At 41.4% G+C, this 16,017-nt stretch overlaps 1 protein-coding gene across 1 annotated transcript; it reads left to right on the top strand.

The window, feature by feature from the left end:
* The first annotated feature begins 8,095 nt into the window (after positions 1 to 8,095).
* Positions 8,096 to 13,665, top strand: stbd1 (starch binding domain 1). Its single transcript, XM_058064849.1, has 3 exons — positions 8,096 to 8,459; positions 9,593 to 9,909; positions 10,115 to 13,665. Exons 1-3 carry the CDS (start codon positions 8,198 to 8,200, stop codon positions 11,951 to 11,953), a joined length of 2,418 nt encoding a protein of 805 aa, XP_057920832.1. The 5' UTR covers positions 8,096 to 8,197; the 3' UTR covers positions 11,954 to 13,665.
* The last annotated feature ends 2,352 nt before the right edge of the window (positions 13,666 to 16,017 follow it).

Below are 16,017 nucleotides of genomic sequence, written 5' to 3'. Positions count from 1 at the left end.
CATCTGAAGGATGGTCGTGACGTCGTCCATGTAGCTCCTTAGTGGTGGGAGCCTCTCCCCTGACGGTAGCCTGCTCCCTCCAACGACCTGACTGGCCCCTATGAGGATAACTTCGAAGGCTGTCACAAACAGGATTGGGGAGATTGGGCGCATCCCATGGCGATTCCTCATTCTAGCCGTTGCCATCCAGTTGTGCAGCCTTCCAGCAGAACGCACATGTGTATCTGGTGATGATGTTCTTTATGCACTCTGGAACATGGAAGAAGTCCAAGGCAAAGTCTATTAACTTATGTGGCACTGAACCGTATGCATTGGCGAGATCTAGCCACACGACGTGCAGGTCCCTCTTTTCCCTCTTTGCCTGCTGGATTTGTTCCCAAATCATGGAGGAGTGCTCAATGCATCCAGGGAAACCAGGGATTCCAGCCTTCTGGCAGCTTGTATCGATGTACTCATTTGCCATGAGGAAGTTGGTTATCCTCCTGGCCAGGATGGAGAAGAATATCTTCCCCTCCACGTTGAGCAAGGCAATTCTTCTAAATTGGCTGATGGTACTGGAGTTTCCCTCTTTTGGTATGAATACACCAATTGCTTGCTGCCACTTTGTCTGCACTTGCTGGTTCCTCCAAGCTGTCCTCATGAGTCTCCACAGTGTCCCCACCACTTGAGGGCAGTTCTTGTACAGCTTATAAGGGATCCCATTTGGCCCGGGGGCTGATGCTGATCTTGCCTTCCTTTATATCAAGTAGTTTCAAAATATGGTAAGCACGCATAGAGTATGAACGACTACTATGACCAGTGGATGAATAATAAACCACAATACGTCAACTCTAACCTCTCAACTTGTTTACCTGAAAATTGTCACATTGCAGTTGAGATATTGAAAATCTTGCAATGATTTCTTTCAATTTATGATCCCGTCACGCCACACAAACCGCGGCTGCTGCTGCAGAGACATATTTCCCCCTTTTTTCTTCTTTGCTCCGCTTGATAAAATACATTTGTTAGTAAGAACTGTGACTATAAATCTCCACTTGACGTGCTTTTCAGACACACAAAAACGATCCATCTCTCTATTTCACAATTAAAGAAATCCAACGCCAAGTGGCTTCTCAGTGGATGTTTGTGGCAACATTCCCGTTTCAATATCCACTTGAAAATAATTTATAGTTTTCACTCACAGTGGAGGAATTATTTTTATTGCAACCTGCATGGTGCAGCAACAAACAAGTCTATTTGACTTTGTTTTCATAGTTTCCCATGTACAGAATTTCCCCTTGCATCATTCCCCTGTTTTTTTTCCCCAAAGACTTGGTATTTCTTGGAATGTTTTTATTGTCTCTCTTTCTCTGCATTGTTTCTCTTCAAGCTTTGACCTCCGGGATCCCTGTCAGCTCTTATTTCCCTGAGGGCTCGCCGTTCTCTGAAGACGCTGAACTGTGCAGTGTTACTAACCATAACTCTGGATATTCCTTGCAAAAAAGTGCTTTGCAGTTCTCTGCCAACAACTGTGTCCTATTACCACATGCCAGCTGTTTTTAACGTAGAGTGGGACCACGCTTTTTGTTATTAATTGGAATGGAATTTTTCACATAGGACATAGTTTAAATCAAATGAATCCATTCCTGACATGCAAAAATGTGGGCTTCTTGTGTTATTGGGGCATGGAAAACAATGAGCACACCCTGAAGTGGATACTGATCGGCTGTCATTGTGTTTGGGATTGTTTAGCATAAGCTGATAAACTCCTATTGTAGTTGGGAGGGCAAGGTGAGTAGCGGGGATGAGACGTGAAAAAATGACAGCAATGATTTGATATACTTGATGTAGTCTGGTCTCACCCAGACTCTCCTTCCAGCACCCCCCCTTGAGTTTGAGACCCCTGCTCTGTACTGTGCAGGTAACTGTGGGGCAAACCGATGCTGTCAAGGGTGTCATTACGCTTATGTTTGTTTTACCATGATCCCTATTATTGTACTCCTGCTATAGAGTTTCTTTATTTGAAATTTCGCCCCCGCCCTCCCCTCACACCTCCTTTCCATTTAGTATTCAGTGCATGCAAGCTGACCTTAAAGTGCACAACTTTCAACTGTGTTGTTTGTGCACTGCGGCTATATGCGCCCTCTGAGGGCACAGACTGCGATTGTTCTCTCTGGGTGTTAGCTTTCGATGCAGGAAGTGCACACTCAGGTCAGGAGGGGGGGATCTAGGGACTCTCAGTCTGCCGACATCTGTTCAAATAGCAGAGACCCTCAAAGTCACACAGGAAGTGTGTGTGCTGCAGAAGCCATTCTTTGTGTGCATGATTTATAAAAGGGATTTACCTTTCGTTGTATCATACACTCCCACATTTCACTACCTGCTTCCCATTACAGCAGGTAAAGTACATGAACCTGTCAGTCTGACCTTTGACTTCAGCTTGGACGAACATCTGGATGTCCTCTAAAATTAATAAGGTTCTTGGTCTGACACAGAACAGTAGAAAAAATAATGTTGGGGTGTTGGTGTCCAATCATATTAGCGCACGTTAGTGATGAAACAACAGCAGGTGTGTGGGGCTAGAATGTAATGTAATATAATGTTTTATTATATTATATTATAAATAAATTAAATATTAACACATATTAAAAATATAATAAAATACAACTATTTTAAAAACTGAATTATACATATATATATATATATATATATATATATATATATATATATATATATATATATATATATATATATATATAAAACATATTATTTATAGATGTGTTATATTACTTAAATTTTAGGTTTTGGATTATAAATGCAATATTATTTCAAAATATTAAATTGACTCTTAAAGATGATCAATAAATACAATAACAAACAAACATAATAAAAATCAAACATTAAATAAATTAAATTTTATCTACACAGTTTAAGGTTTGTTTTTGATTATTTACAATGCTATATATAATATTTTATTAAATATTATATCTAGTATCACAACAAATATAATTATTAATTATGTATTATTATTAAAAATATTAGGAGTATCATTAAATCAAATTGAAAAAATATATAATAAAATAAAAATATAATTAAAAAAATATTTTTAAAATACAATTATAAATATTATATATATATATATATATATATATATATATATATATATATATATATATATATATATATATATATACTTACATTATTTACAAAAGTTATATTACTTTTTATATTATAAATGTAAATATTTAAAAAATATTATTGCATTATAGCAGAAATAGATCAGTTATAAACAAAATGAGGCACAGATATCTACTTTTTTTGATCCGGGTACAACAATTCACGACCTGTGGTTAAAAATTAAGTCCATCTGAAGGAATATGTCTGCATTTGGAGCGTCAAAGAGCGGCTTAGTGGCTTGATGTGGTGAATTGGTGCTGTTTAATGACAAGGACCGGTTTACTTGAACACTGCATGGCACCATGTCCACATGGTAGCTGCAACACACACCCAGACATCACACACGTGTAAACATATGTCGAGTGCGTCATGAAGTGCTGTAATGGCTGTTAAAAAAGCTGTCTGCAACACACCCTGTTGATTAGACCCACTTACTGTGTCTGGGAGGGGTTAGGCAGGGTGCAGGCGGAGGGAGGGAGGGAGGGAGGTGACAAGGATGAGAAGAAGAAAGAAGTAAAAGAAGCTAGTAAACGTTACAAGAGGGCGTATTGACGGGATGGGGCAGATGAAAGTGAAGGATGCGGAGTAAGGCTGGGTATCATGACAATGTATTTAGGCTCTGGGAGGTAGATATGCATATCAACAGGCGGCACCAAACAACTTGACCCCAGTCAGAAAGTCAGAGATTTTCTTCCTGTCGTTCACACAGTCACCAAATATATTTTCCTGGAAACAGTCTGAGAAACACAGGTTGCCTTGTATTTGGGGTCTAGAAATGTATTCATGCACACCAGCAAGTGATGCTAAATAAGCTTTTCTTCCTGTCACTCACACACTTACTGAACATTTTCTTGGAAAAAGTCTGAAAAATACAGGTTGTCTTTTATTTGGAGTCCAGAATGTAGTCAGGCATACCAGCAGGTGGCACCAAACAACTTAGCCCCAAGCGAGCCAGAGCTTTTCTTCCTGTTGGTCACACAGTCACCAAATTTATTTACCTGGAAACAGTCTGAGAAACACATGTTGCCTTGTATTTGGGGTCTAGAAATGTATTCATGCACACTAGCACATGGCAACTTAGTCCCAGGAAAGTCAGAGCTTTTTTTTCTGTCACACACTAACTACACTGTAAAATAATTTCCTGTAAATTTACAGTAATTTACTGGCAGCACGATGCCAGTAAATTACTGTAATATATTTCACAGTATGATTACTGTGATTTATTTTACAGTAATAAAAATAGTACTGTAAATTACATTTACAGTTATTTACTGGCAGCACGATGCCAGTAAAATACTGTAATATATTTCACAGTATATTTCCTGTGATGTAATTTACAGTAATAAAAAAGTACTGTAAATTAAACCACAGTAAACATACTGTGACAATTCAAACTACTGTAAACTCAAAATATGTATATGTTACTATAGTTTTCCTGTTCAATTTTCTTCACTGCAATACAAAACAGTGCATAACTGTAAACATCAATACTGTATTACTGTTACTGAGTTGTTTTCCAATTACTATGAAGTCAAATTACAGTACACAGTTGTAAACAATGATATTGGTATCTTCAAATACCTCACTGTGCTCCCAAAAATTCCTTAAAGATATTACACAACAGCTATCAACAGTTAAATTACATTTATTTTTCAGGATGCATTGTAACAAACAACCACCTTAAATCTATAAAATGGCTCTGTTGGCCAATGGGCCTAAAACGAAAGCTAAACAAACTCTGGGCATGCCAAAACATACTTCAAACTTGTGACACACCCTTAATACTTTTTCCATTCAAACTCTACAATTTCACCAATTAAAGTGGCCACTCGGCGATTCAGACCCGTTCTCTTTCTTTTTGTGTTCTTCCCGGTGCACTTTGAGCCTTCAGGGTTAATCCTCAGGAAGAACCTGCAAGCAGAAGAAATAGTCTTAGTGCTTTTGCTACATCACTGATATTCTCAGCCACAGCAAATACAAAACATCATAGTGGGTGATGATAAGCATGACATCTATTAATCACTACACACATGGACAATATAAATAACTATCATTGTCATTAAATGTCCCATGTCATGCACAACATTTTACTTGACCCATCTACATGTAATCTCCTTCCAAATGGACCAATCCTAGAGTTGCATCAGATTCCTCAATGAGAATACAATGTGTACAGTAGGGTGTTCAGCCCTTATATGGTGATTTTTTTTCTTTCGAAATTTGAAGCGGCTAAGTGCTGAATCGGTTCCATTTCGTAAAACCATTAACTGAGCAAAATAACAGCTTTTTTCACACACGCATTCCCGTGCCTCACTATACCCAGGTATGTGATAACAACATTGTACCAGTACCAGGTGCCCACTGAAGGACGAAGTTGCATGCACTGCCAGCCGAGCCCCTAGGCGAAAGCTCCTATAGTCCGCTGCCACAGGGGCAAGAAGCCGATGCCTTTATTTTCACATTACACATAGGTAGACACCATTACACGCAGCCAATGCCATTACCATGTGTTGCTATAGTGTGAAGGTGCGTTCACTGTACATGCTGTTAACTCGTAAAGTAACTGTTTTGTTTGCGTGTTCTGTTTGTTCTCTGTTCAGTATGCACACTCGGCATACTAAACACGGACCAACAAGGCCAGAATGGTGTCACTACAGACCATCGGATCGGTTCACGAAGGATTTTTTGGTTGGCTGGTACTCCTGACGGTGATGCTGAACCACTCGGAAGATGAACTGCCGCTCCTCTTCAGACTTGGTAAGAGCCACGTTGTAGTCTGTGGCGAGCTTTACAGCTCGTTCAGCGGCGTCATTGACCACCTTTAGTGCTGCCAGAGCCTGAGGCATGATCTCCAGGTCCTCCAGAGTTTGCGGCGTGTCGACCATCAACTTCAAGAATAGGTTCTGAGACCGTTGTGTGACGAACAGACTTAACTTCAAGTCAGCTGTTTTTGGACCAGCCTTCACGTTGAGGTTCACCCGACGGAGGTCCTTCCTTGTTGGCGACACAGATGCCATGTTCTCCAGCATCTCCTTCTTCTCGTCCGGCGACACCTTCTTGCAGAACAGGGCAAGACCAACGAGATCCTCGCTCAGGTACCATAAGTGGCCCTTTACTTTCTGCATCGCCTTCCCCGCCACGTCAGCGTCGACCAGTTGACCATAGGCTTCGATTTCCTTCACCAGAAGCAGGTCGTTGATCGGAGCGTCCGCGGCGTAGGGAGCCTCGAACCAGTGGCGCACATAGACAGAGACCAGGAAGGTACACAACCGCTGGATGGCCTGTTCCTGGTGCTTGCTGATGGCGAAGTTCGCTGCTTCCTTCAGCTGCCGTCGGAAGAGGCATATCTTCAGACAGTAAAGCCCCTTTGCCATCCAGCGGGCTCGGTGGTAGGCTCCAGGTCGGCGGAATGCCATCTTGGGCTTCTTCCCCAAGTAGGCCAGTGTCAGGTTCAGCAGCTCCAGGTAGTCGTCCCTGGTTTCGGCCTTCTCCATGTGATTGAGGACGAACTGCTCGATCTCGTTGGCTCTGTCCGATATCCATTGATGGGACTTCTGGTCAGAGTCATCGTAGGCACACACTGGGCTGCTGAGTTTCTAATAGCAATCAAACACATCTGAGCTATAGCCTACTAAAGACATTACAATTGAAAAGACTATCACAGTTACAGTATAACTAGTAAAATAATACACAAAATATAAATTATGTGCATTTTGAAGAGGAGTTCTAGCAACTTTTACTTACAGGTGGTATGCTAGCTCTATACAATAGCGTTCTTTCTCTCATTTAGCCAAACATACCAAAAGTCAAATCTAATCCAATTCAATCTGCAAATCTAGCTTGTTATATTTTCATGTGTTGACTACTCTGAATGAGATCTATTTGTAGATGAAAGAATATACTTACTAGTTTCAATATATTTCCTCTCTCTGGGCATTCAGCACTGCAGCTCTGTGAAGGAACAATAAGTCCTGCTGTTTTCCCTCCAAAAGTCTTCTTCCCACAATCCACTGCAGTCTACAGTAATTTACATTCATTTTAATGTAAATTACTGTGAACATCTCCAAAGCACTGTTGAAGGCGCCATTGTGGTACAATTTACAGTCATATTTACAGTCATATAATGTGAATATCATTCACAGTAACACATTGCATAATCACAGTAATGGACTGTTCGTAATACAGTAACTATTGTTAAAGTGCAGTAAAATATTGTAATTCGATTCACAGCAAATTACTTAGTATATATGGACTGGTTTTACTGTGAAAGTGTGTGTAATTTACAGTACTCTAATGTGAAAACATTTACAGTAAATTAGTGTCAATACTACAATACTCCAGAATAGAATCACAATACTTTATTGTAAACATAGATCACAGTAATGCACTGTCAATAATACAGTACTATACTGTGGACATCACAAAGATTTGTTGCAGTGTATATACAGTATGTGTATTTCCCAAAAAGTGGAAAAAGTGAAAAAAGTATTGTGTTTGGGGCCAAGATATGTATTCCGTATTCTGACATGTAATGCTTCTTCTTATTTGTAAACAATGTTTGTTATTGTGTGCAAACAATGGGATATGAGGTCAACCCAGAGAGAAAGGGACGTCTCTGAGTTTGTAAATTCCGTTGAATGGTTACAACCTGACATCCAGTGGATATAGTCGGCTATTACATCTTTGGCTTCTTGTTGTTACCGTATTTCTCCATTGTGTGGTGCTGTTAGTCCAGAATGCATTTGACAATGAATGAATCGATATTTGTTACATATTTTTTTTAAATATGTAAAGTAAAATATACTTATTTTTTGTGTAATGTTTTTTTATAGTACACGCGCTACAATCAAATGGCAAGCATCTATTTTATGAATGAGGGTCGTGGTGCTCGTGACGTCATCCGCCAATGAGCTGCACCTGCTGCGGCAACAAGAGGCGTCCACGCCGTCGTCGTGCACGCAGTCCCAGGAGGCTCGCTCACGCACACACGGACAGACCCACGTCACATCATCACGTCTCATCCTTTTTTTTCCCAAACGCGATGGCCTTCAAAGGCAGCAACGGCGTGGCCGTGGAGAGACGTGTCGACCTGGCGTCCCTTTTCTGTATGATCGGGCGGCACGGTCCGGCCGTGGCTCTGGCCGTGTTCGCTGTGGTGTCCGTGCTGGCGGGCTTCGTCATCTACCGAACCGTCAGGGGGAAGAGGAGGAGGAAGACCGAAGAAGACAAGAACCCCCTGACGGAGAGAGACGAGTCTGTAACGCAGGCCGGATCGGAAGCAGAAAGATCTGCTGCCCCAACAGGTAAATCGAAACATGACGTCATGATCAGATATATGTATTCTACCCCTGTTTTGTGTGCAAAGTTAATTGTGATCCTCTGATAAGAATGGAAGCTACACAACATTGGCCCAAATGTAAACATCATGATCTCCAATATTCATCTAACATCAAATTCTACTTAAGAGTTTGACAACTATAGTGGTGGTGGTGGGTTGGAGCTGACCCTCGGACCCTGAACAATCACTGTCGCAGTGGGGGGGCAGGTTGTGAAATCAGAGTTTCAGCCAAGAGAATCATAGAGATCTTATTAAAAGAAACATTGCATTGCTTTTAGCATGTTTTATAAACACATGTTAAGAATAACAAACACCAGATAGATGTAGATGTTCTAGTAAGATATAATTATAGGTTATCACATGGTTTGTCTGGTATCAGGCCAGGTATCATGCTCCCAAGTGTCCGGTCTTGGGCTGATACTGGCACGCGGGGGCATGATACTGGGCCTGATACCAGACAAACCATGTGATGATCTTATTATCACATACTATTTAATCATGAGCTTATTATCACGTACTATTTAATCAAAAGACCATTTTGTTTCCAGAAAATTTTCAGTTTATTGCATGTATTATATCTAGTTTTATTATAACAGTGTAAACACAATAATTGCAAAAATATTTCAACAATAATATTTTATCAACAGTCTTATCTTATCAATGTCTGACAATTAAAGTTCCATTAATCAAGTTTGGGTTTTTTGGTGACTGGAGAAGCACTAGGAATATTTATAGTTACAGTTCCTGTCACATGCGCGGAGAGCACAGACGGCAGCAAAACAAACGCTGTGTGTTCACGCTCGTGAGCTGTTCTCTGATTTGGTTGTTTCACGGGCACGATACCAGAGCAGCGCACTCTGAGTGGACAGCTACGCTGATACTGGACATTGTTAAACTCTATATTTTATCAGTATCACTGCCCTGGGCTTTGACACAGTATCATTTCGGCCTTTTCCCGTATCATTCATGGGCGGTTTCTAGGGTACAGGGCCAATTAATACTGTAGTATGTGATAATACAACAGTAGGACCATCTCCATACCCTTACTAATACAACTCAGCCTGAACCTACAACAACTTTATTTGCTTTGTGTTCTAGAAGTTACAAATGAAGACTCGTTAGATGTAAGCAACGAGCGTAAAGAGCTGACGGAAACTCACCCTAAAGTCCGGCAACGTCGTGCTACTGCTACTGCTGCTGCTGCTGAGAAGGACTTGTCGCTACGTTCGCCTCCTAAGAGTGACGTCCAAGCACCAGTCAACCGCCATGATGCTTCACCTCAGACACGGGGAATGGAATCGGTGCCATCCTCTTCCACTGAAGCAAATGTGTACTCGGAGGACTGCTGTCCGATCCTGGCGGGTGATGCTGGTGTTTGTCACCTCAGTGTGATAGACGCCGGTGTTAAGGATGAAGTAAGAAGTCAATTTGTTATTCTGACAGGATGGTAGTTATGGTTATGTACGGTTTAAAGACGGATTGCAAATAACCCACACATTTAATTGGGCTGTGATCCCTTAAAACCCTCAGACTTAAGCTGTCCCATCTAGTTTTTGAGCATCAACTGATGAAGCCTGCTCAGATTCTAAGACGACCTGAATTCCATGTTCTCCTTTCCAGGTATTGAAAGAATGGGATCTTACCACAGATGAGGATATTGTCATGGAGAAATCCACACAAGAGGGAAACGCTTCTCTTATGGGGGAATATGCTGATCATGACAAACAAGACAATGGAGCCACACTGGAGATTGAAAGAGTGGAGCTCAACTTGGAAGAATATGTCATTCCAACACACAAGAACCAAAATCACGATATTGAGGATGTACATCACCGCCAAGACATCACTCCGGGAGAGGGGAGAACAATCGAGGTCATCCGGGCTGAAGAGGAGAAGAAAGTAGACGTAGATCTCTTGAAGAACACGCCTGTTAATGTTGATGCTCAGTCACCGAAGTTGGAGTATAACGAGGACCATAGCCTCACATGCAACCAAGTGACTGATGTTCTCCCAGCTAAAGCTGATACTGCAGAGAGTGGTCAAATAGGTAGCAGTAGTGAAGACAAAGGCGGGTCAAGTGTCCAAACAATGGTTGACGATCTTGTGTCACTTATCACCTCTGATGTAATAGCCCACATGGACCAGTCAGCAAATGATCAAAAATCACAGAAAGTAGAAGTTCTGACTGTGGATCAAGATGGGGCACTTCCAGTAACATTGGGTCAAAGCATAACTGGAATGATTGGAAATGGTACAACCACAGCGGAAGAAGAGGCACCGGTTTACCGTATGTTCCAAACCCATGTTCTCCTCAGTGATGATCAAGAAAGCGTTCAGGAGATCGACGATAATCCAACTGGTCCTGATACAATTGGAGATACAGATCCATCCATTCAGGAACTGAGGGTTGCCTCTGCAGTTGATACAGATGCCAGAGACTACATCCTCCAACAAAATGGCGAAAATGATGATGATTTTTCTTTTGTTGTCATTGATCCTGCTCTTCACATGACCCTACCGCTGTGTGAGCCTAGCGAGCTGAGGGATAACGATATCTCATGTGGTGTCGGTGAAGAGAGCGGAATATCCAGCATGGCCGTCAGTCCTGATTTGCTAGATCCCGGCAATACCTTGGAGCTGCCGTTGATGGATCATGAGCCACGGGACGAGGAGAAACCAGAACCTCCAACTTGCCTCTTGGCTGACGTTGCAACTCTGTCAGGCGTGGAAGACGTTGCATCAGGAATGGGGTTTGAACCTCACCCAGAGCCACTATCTAAACACGGGTCATTAACAGCGAATTGGGACCTGGTGAGCCATGAAGTCCAAAAAGTGGAGGTGGCAAGTGATGTTTGGAAAAATCAAGTGGACATGAAAGTTTCTGAAGGTGCAAGTGTTCGAGAGAAAATGAAATGTGCAGAAAATAAAGACGACGCCTATGCACAGACTGAAATAAATATCATGGAGGCAACTATGGACCATAACGAGTGGATCACAGATGGTAACCAACACCTTCCCTGGATGAACATCTCTCTGGGGTCTTCTAGCCATTATCCCACAACCCGCCTGCTTCCCACTGAAGAATGCATCCACACGGATCGAGACCCCCCGACTCTCTCTGAAGTCAAGCAAATAAATGGACTCCATGAAAACACAGGAAGTAAGAACGTCAGGGTGACCTTCCGGGTCCACTACTTCACCCAATCGCCCTTCCAGTCGTTGGCCGTCACGGGGAACCATCAGGGGCTCGGGAACTGGAAGGGGTTCATCCCTCTCGAGAGAGCGAAGGACGGACTCTGGGCCGGCATGGTGAGTCTTCCCGCCGAGAGCCACGTGCAGTGGAAGTTTGTGGTGGTGGACAAGGGGGCGGTGTGTCGCTGGGAAGAATGCGGTAACAGACTTCTCCATACCGGACGTGGTGACGACCTGCTCGTGCACAAATGGTGGGGATTCCTGTGAGGGGAACGTGATGACGAGGTACGTTCGATACCGCATTGCATTGCAATAGTAACTGGGGCTGTTTTCAACACAAATGTGGTTGTTTTTATTGTGAGCGAGTGGGACGCAAAGTAGATTGATACTCACACAAATGTCAGACCAATAGTTGGACCTCGGTACGGCTTTGAATGCGTTCACAGGCACGGTACACTGCTTTGTTTAGGAAAACTACATTACATGTCACTGACACGGTATTTCTCACCTTGGCACCAGTTGGATTGTTTTGACGTCACGTTTTACAGTATGTGTCCAAGCAGCTAATTATATCATGCACATTCAATACTTTGAGATGTATTTCTGTAAAAATCTTCACTTTGTGGCCATTTTTATAAAGGTTTCAGCCAAAACTTCCATTAGAAACAGCCACTTATTCGAAGATAATATCCCGTTATTATGCAATGAACACCTTTTTTTAAATGGAGTCATTTGTATAAAGACTGTAATACTGTTTATGCTGCTGTGAGAGTACATGCACGCCGTTCACTTTTCTACATCAGCAATAATCAAATCAATAACTACTGTGTATCGATATTGTAAACTCTTTTTTTTCTTCCCAGTGCATGAAACAGTCTCCCTTCAATCACAGTCCAACAGTGCCTTTTTTAGAAAAAGAAATATATAACTGCAATCTATACTCAAATGATATCTTATTATGCAATCTTGTGGTGATGTTATTTGGATGTATTGTAAAGAACTTGTCATAAATGGAAACATATGAATGCATTTATTAAAGGCCAGTTAATTAAATGTAGCAGTGTCAGTCTTCAATGAGGACTTTGTGTCTGGGGAAAGGCTTACTATGCTTCTCTGGAGGTGGACCCGTGCCATCATCAATGCAGTTGTTCCTCTCGCTTGCTTTTGATGATTGATAACTTTGTGGGGACCGATCCTTGCCTCCTTTTCATTTTGTTTTTCCACTACGTGGTCCTCGGACAACTCGCAAGTGATCACCATCCACCATAAGCAGAATAAGAACTTTGGTTCTCAGGATTTGCTTCTCCGTGCTATCTAGAGGACCTCTGCTCCTTCTCAGTGTGACTCATCCACAGGGACGGTATTGAACGCTGAACTTTGGTACATTATCAACAACCTGCATCTCTGAGCCAAGCGTGGACTCTGGCACTTGTTTGACCCACTTTAAATGGGTTCAGGGGGGCGATGCCCCCAGAAAGTGGTGGCTTTTGTGCAGATGTTAGCTTTGACCACCCTTTCTGTGATCCAGAACTGATAACTTTTATGACAGGTGAAGGTTCTTCCTCTTGTAATCTAACGGGGCATGTTCGAGCACAGACTTTGCTGATGAAAGGGCCAAACTAAACAAAAAAAGATGTCCATGTGATATTCCGGGTCTCCTCAAATGCAACACGCTCCCTTGCCTGCTAATGTGTCAGTACAGAGTGTACGCACTTTCTAAGGTTAAGGCTAATCCTTTATTTAGACCCGGGGCTTACAACTGACACCACAAATCCTGACTCGTGTGTTACTCTGTCAGTCCTGAGAGTCAAGGGGCCACCTCAGTTTGATGTTCACGCAAAAGTCTGAGCTCCTCAGTTCCACAACGCAGAAGTAGAAGTCGTCTCCTCAAATATCGAACATTTCGTCTATAGACCGCTCGATCCACTGCTTCCAAACTCTCCTGCGAGCTTGATGTTGATATCCTTGTCCAATTTCAGATCAACATTTGCAATAAAGACTGTTGTAAATTAGATTCAGCTTCTCTCTTCAATTGCTGTGGTCCCTAAATGAATGACTATGTCAGATGGGCTTTTCCCTAAGCCGCGTCTACTGCTTCCCTGTTGTCATTCCACTCATGACAACATATACCAGGGGTGGGCAAACTTTTTGACTCATGGGCTGCGTTGAGTTAACGAGATTGTCCAGGGAGCCAGAATATATATTTCACACACACACACACACACACACACACACACACACACACACTATTTTACGCTTATTAATCTAACAGTCCGCATTGAATTATTTGTCTAATTTGATCTGTAAAAGTGTTATACTATCAGCTACTATATGTTCTCAATACCCTTTTTTTTTCAGGAGCACTTTAAACATCAGACCTCAACAAATGAATAGAATTTTTTTTTTTTTTTTTACTGAATAAGACATCCGACTTGCAAGTCATGTTGCCAGCTTGTATGTTGAAATACTGAATGCAGAATACTGGCGGATTCAAACGCTTGGTGGGCCACATGTGGCCCCCGGGCCGTAGTTTGCCCACCTCTGACATATGCCATGATTAAACATATTTATTAATATTGAATCCTACTTCACAGGAATTCACTTATTGCTGTCGAATCTGGAACCCAATTAACAGCAATAAAGTGAAGATTACTGTACTACCATGACATAGTAAATATGTTCAGATGCTTTGTACCTGTAAAAATGGAACTAATCAGAACAAAAAAACAGACAGTAGCAATGAGATGAGTTTTTGCAGTTAGCACACTGTCGCTTTGGATGGGCTGAGCTTGGTTTGACCGCCAAGTGATGAGTATTTCTCCACAAGTTGTGTCATCTCTTCTTACAGAAACTGACCTGCCTGCAGCCTTTCGCTTGACCTCTGACTCTTTGAAAATTGTATAATAACACAGACGGATTTATTTCCATAAGAGAATGCCGCTTTGCGGCTTGTATTTTAACTTCCTGGTCCAGAGCCTTCCTTGTAGATGAAAATATCATGTCACAAACTTATATTACGTTGGTCGGGAGGAAAAAAAAGCATCATCTATTCGGGTGTCACGCATGTGGTTAGGATGGGTCTATTTTTAAACACATGCCGGCGCCCATTCCTCCCACATACTGTGGGATCATACGGTGACCTTCACTGAAGGATGATGAGCCAGCTGATAGCGCCGCATGGCCTCGTGGGAAGGAGAAATTAATTTTCACTAATATCACTAGAAATAAACAACCAGGCTGTGATTATGGTAGCAATTAGAACTGTTTTGGAGGCTTTTTGCTTTAATTCAAAGTGATTTTGAATGTCCCCCTTACAAGCTGACCTCAGAGCTCCTGGGTGTGTGCCATTCTGGGACTGCTACTAGTGGTGTCACAAGCGAGGTCTTCCCCGAGGCCTCCTACCGGTCGGATGTGGCTTAAACATCTCACCAGGGAGGCGTCCAGGAGGCATCCTAATCAGATGTCGGTGTTTCTCTCGCCTTTTTAAAATGATAAATATCAAAATGGACCCTCATATCGTTTCATTTGATAGTATGATCAATATTTCCGATACCAGCTCTTCATGCTACCTTAGATATACTTTGGTACCTCAGTCATTTGAGGTCAGGTTTCCATTCTTATAGTAGTTCCTCATAATTGTAATTTTAATTAATTTTAATTTAATTTTATAATTAATAATAATCAATTTATTTTAATGGTTTTATTAGTTTACTTACTGTCTTTTTCACTCTTTAACCATTTCACATAATTTACATATTTACCAATTTACATAGTTATCTACCTCAATATACTTTTAGGATCTTAAATAAATTGGAAAATATTTAAATTAATAATTTATTCATCGCATTTCATATTAAAAAATAACATTAAAAAAATTCAATTCATTTAATAAAGCATATCTTTATGCTTGGATATGAAATCCATAACACATTCATTCAGAGCTGGCTTAATTGCAACACGTGGCCTCCAGGAGGTATCAAAGATCCGGATTTTTCTTTTTTTTTTTTACCTACAATATCATGATATTAAAACTGAACTCTTCAAATTTCACTAGCAACTGCTTTGACTTTTATAGCCGTTTCTTTTATTCGTACTGAAGTGATGAAGATGAGTAAGTAAACGTTACGTTGAAACATAGATTTGCTAATAAAAAAACAATGCTAAGCTAGATACCGTGGTAAAAGTGAAATAGGAACTAAAACATGCAGTATATTACAGACGCTGAAACACCGCCACCTGGCGGTACTTTAGTAACACTGCAACTGCAGTCCCTGTGACAGCTCCACGTGGAAGTATGTGACATAAAGTAAATAAACACATCATTACAAGAG

The sequence above is a fragment of the Doryrhamphus excisus genome, chromosome 2, assembly GCF_030265055.1.
Source record: "Doryrhamphus excisus isolate RoL2022-K1 chromosome 2, RoL_Dexc_1.0, whole genome shotgun sequence".
NCBI classification, from domain to species: Eukaryota; Metazoa; Chordata; class Actinopteri; order Syngnathiformes; family Syngnathidae; genus Doryrhamphus; species Doryrhamphus excisus.
Note: the sequence above shows the minus strand (reverse complement) of the source record. Positions and strands in the feature narration are given on the sequence as shown.

What these genes read in the sequence shown, in the direction of transcription:
- stbd1 (XM_058064849.1), top strand. Translation starts at nt 8,198, where the DNA reads ATGGCCTTCAAAGGCAGCAACGGCGTGGCCGTGGAGAGACGTGTCGAC. An exon ending in AAGATCTGCTGCCCCAACAG is followed by an intron (nt 8,460 to 9,592) that starts GTAAATCGAAAC and finishes TTTGTGTTCTAG; the next exon opens with AAGTTACAAATGAAGACTCG. An exon ending in ACGCCGGTGTTAAGGATGAA is followed by an intron (nt 9,910 to 10,114) that starts GTAAGAAGTCAA and finishes TCTCCTTTCCAG; the next exon opens with GTATTGAAAGAATGGGATCT.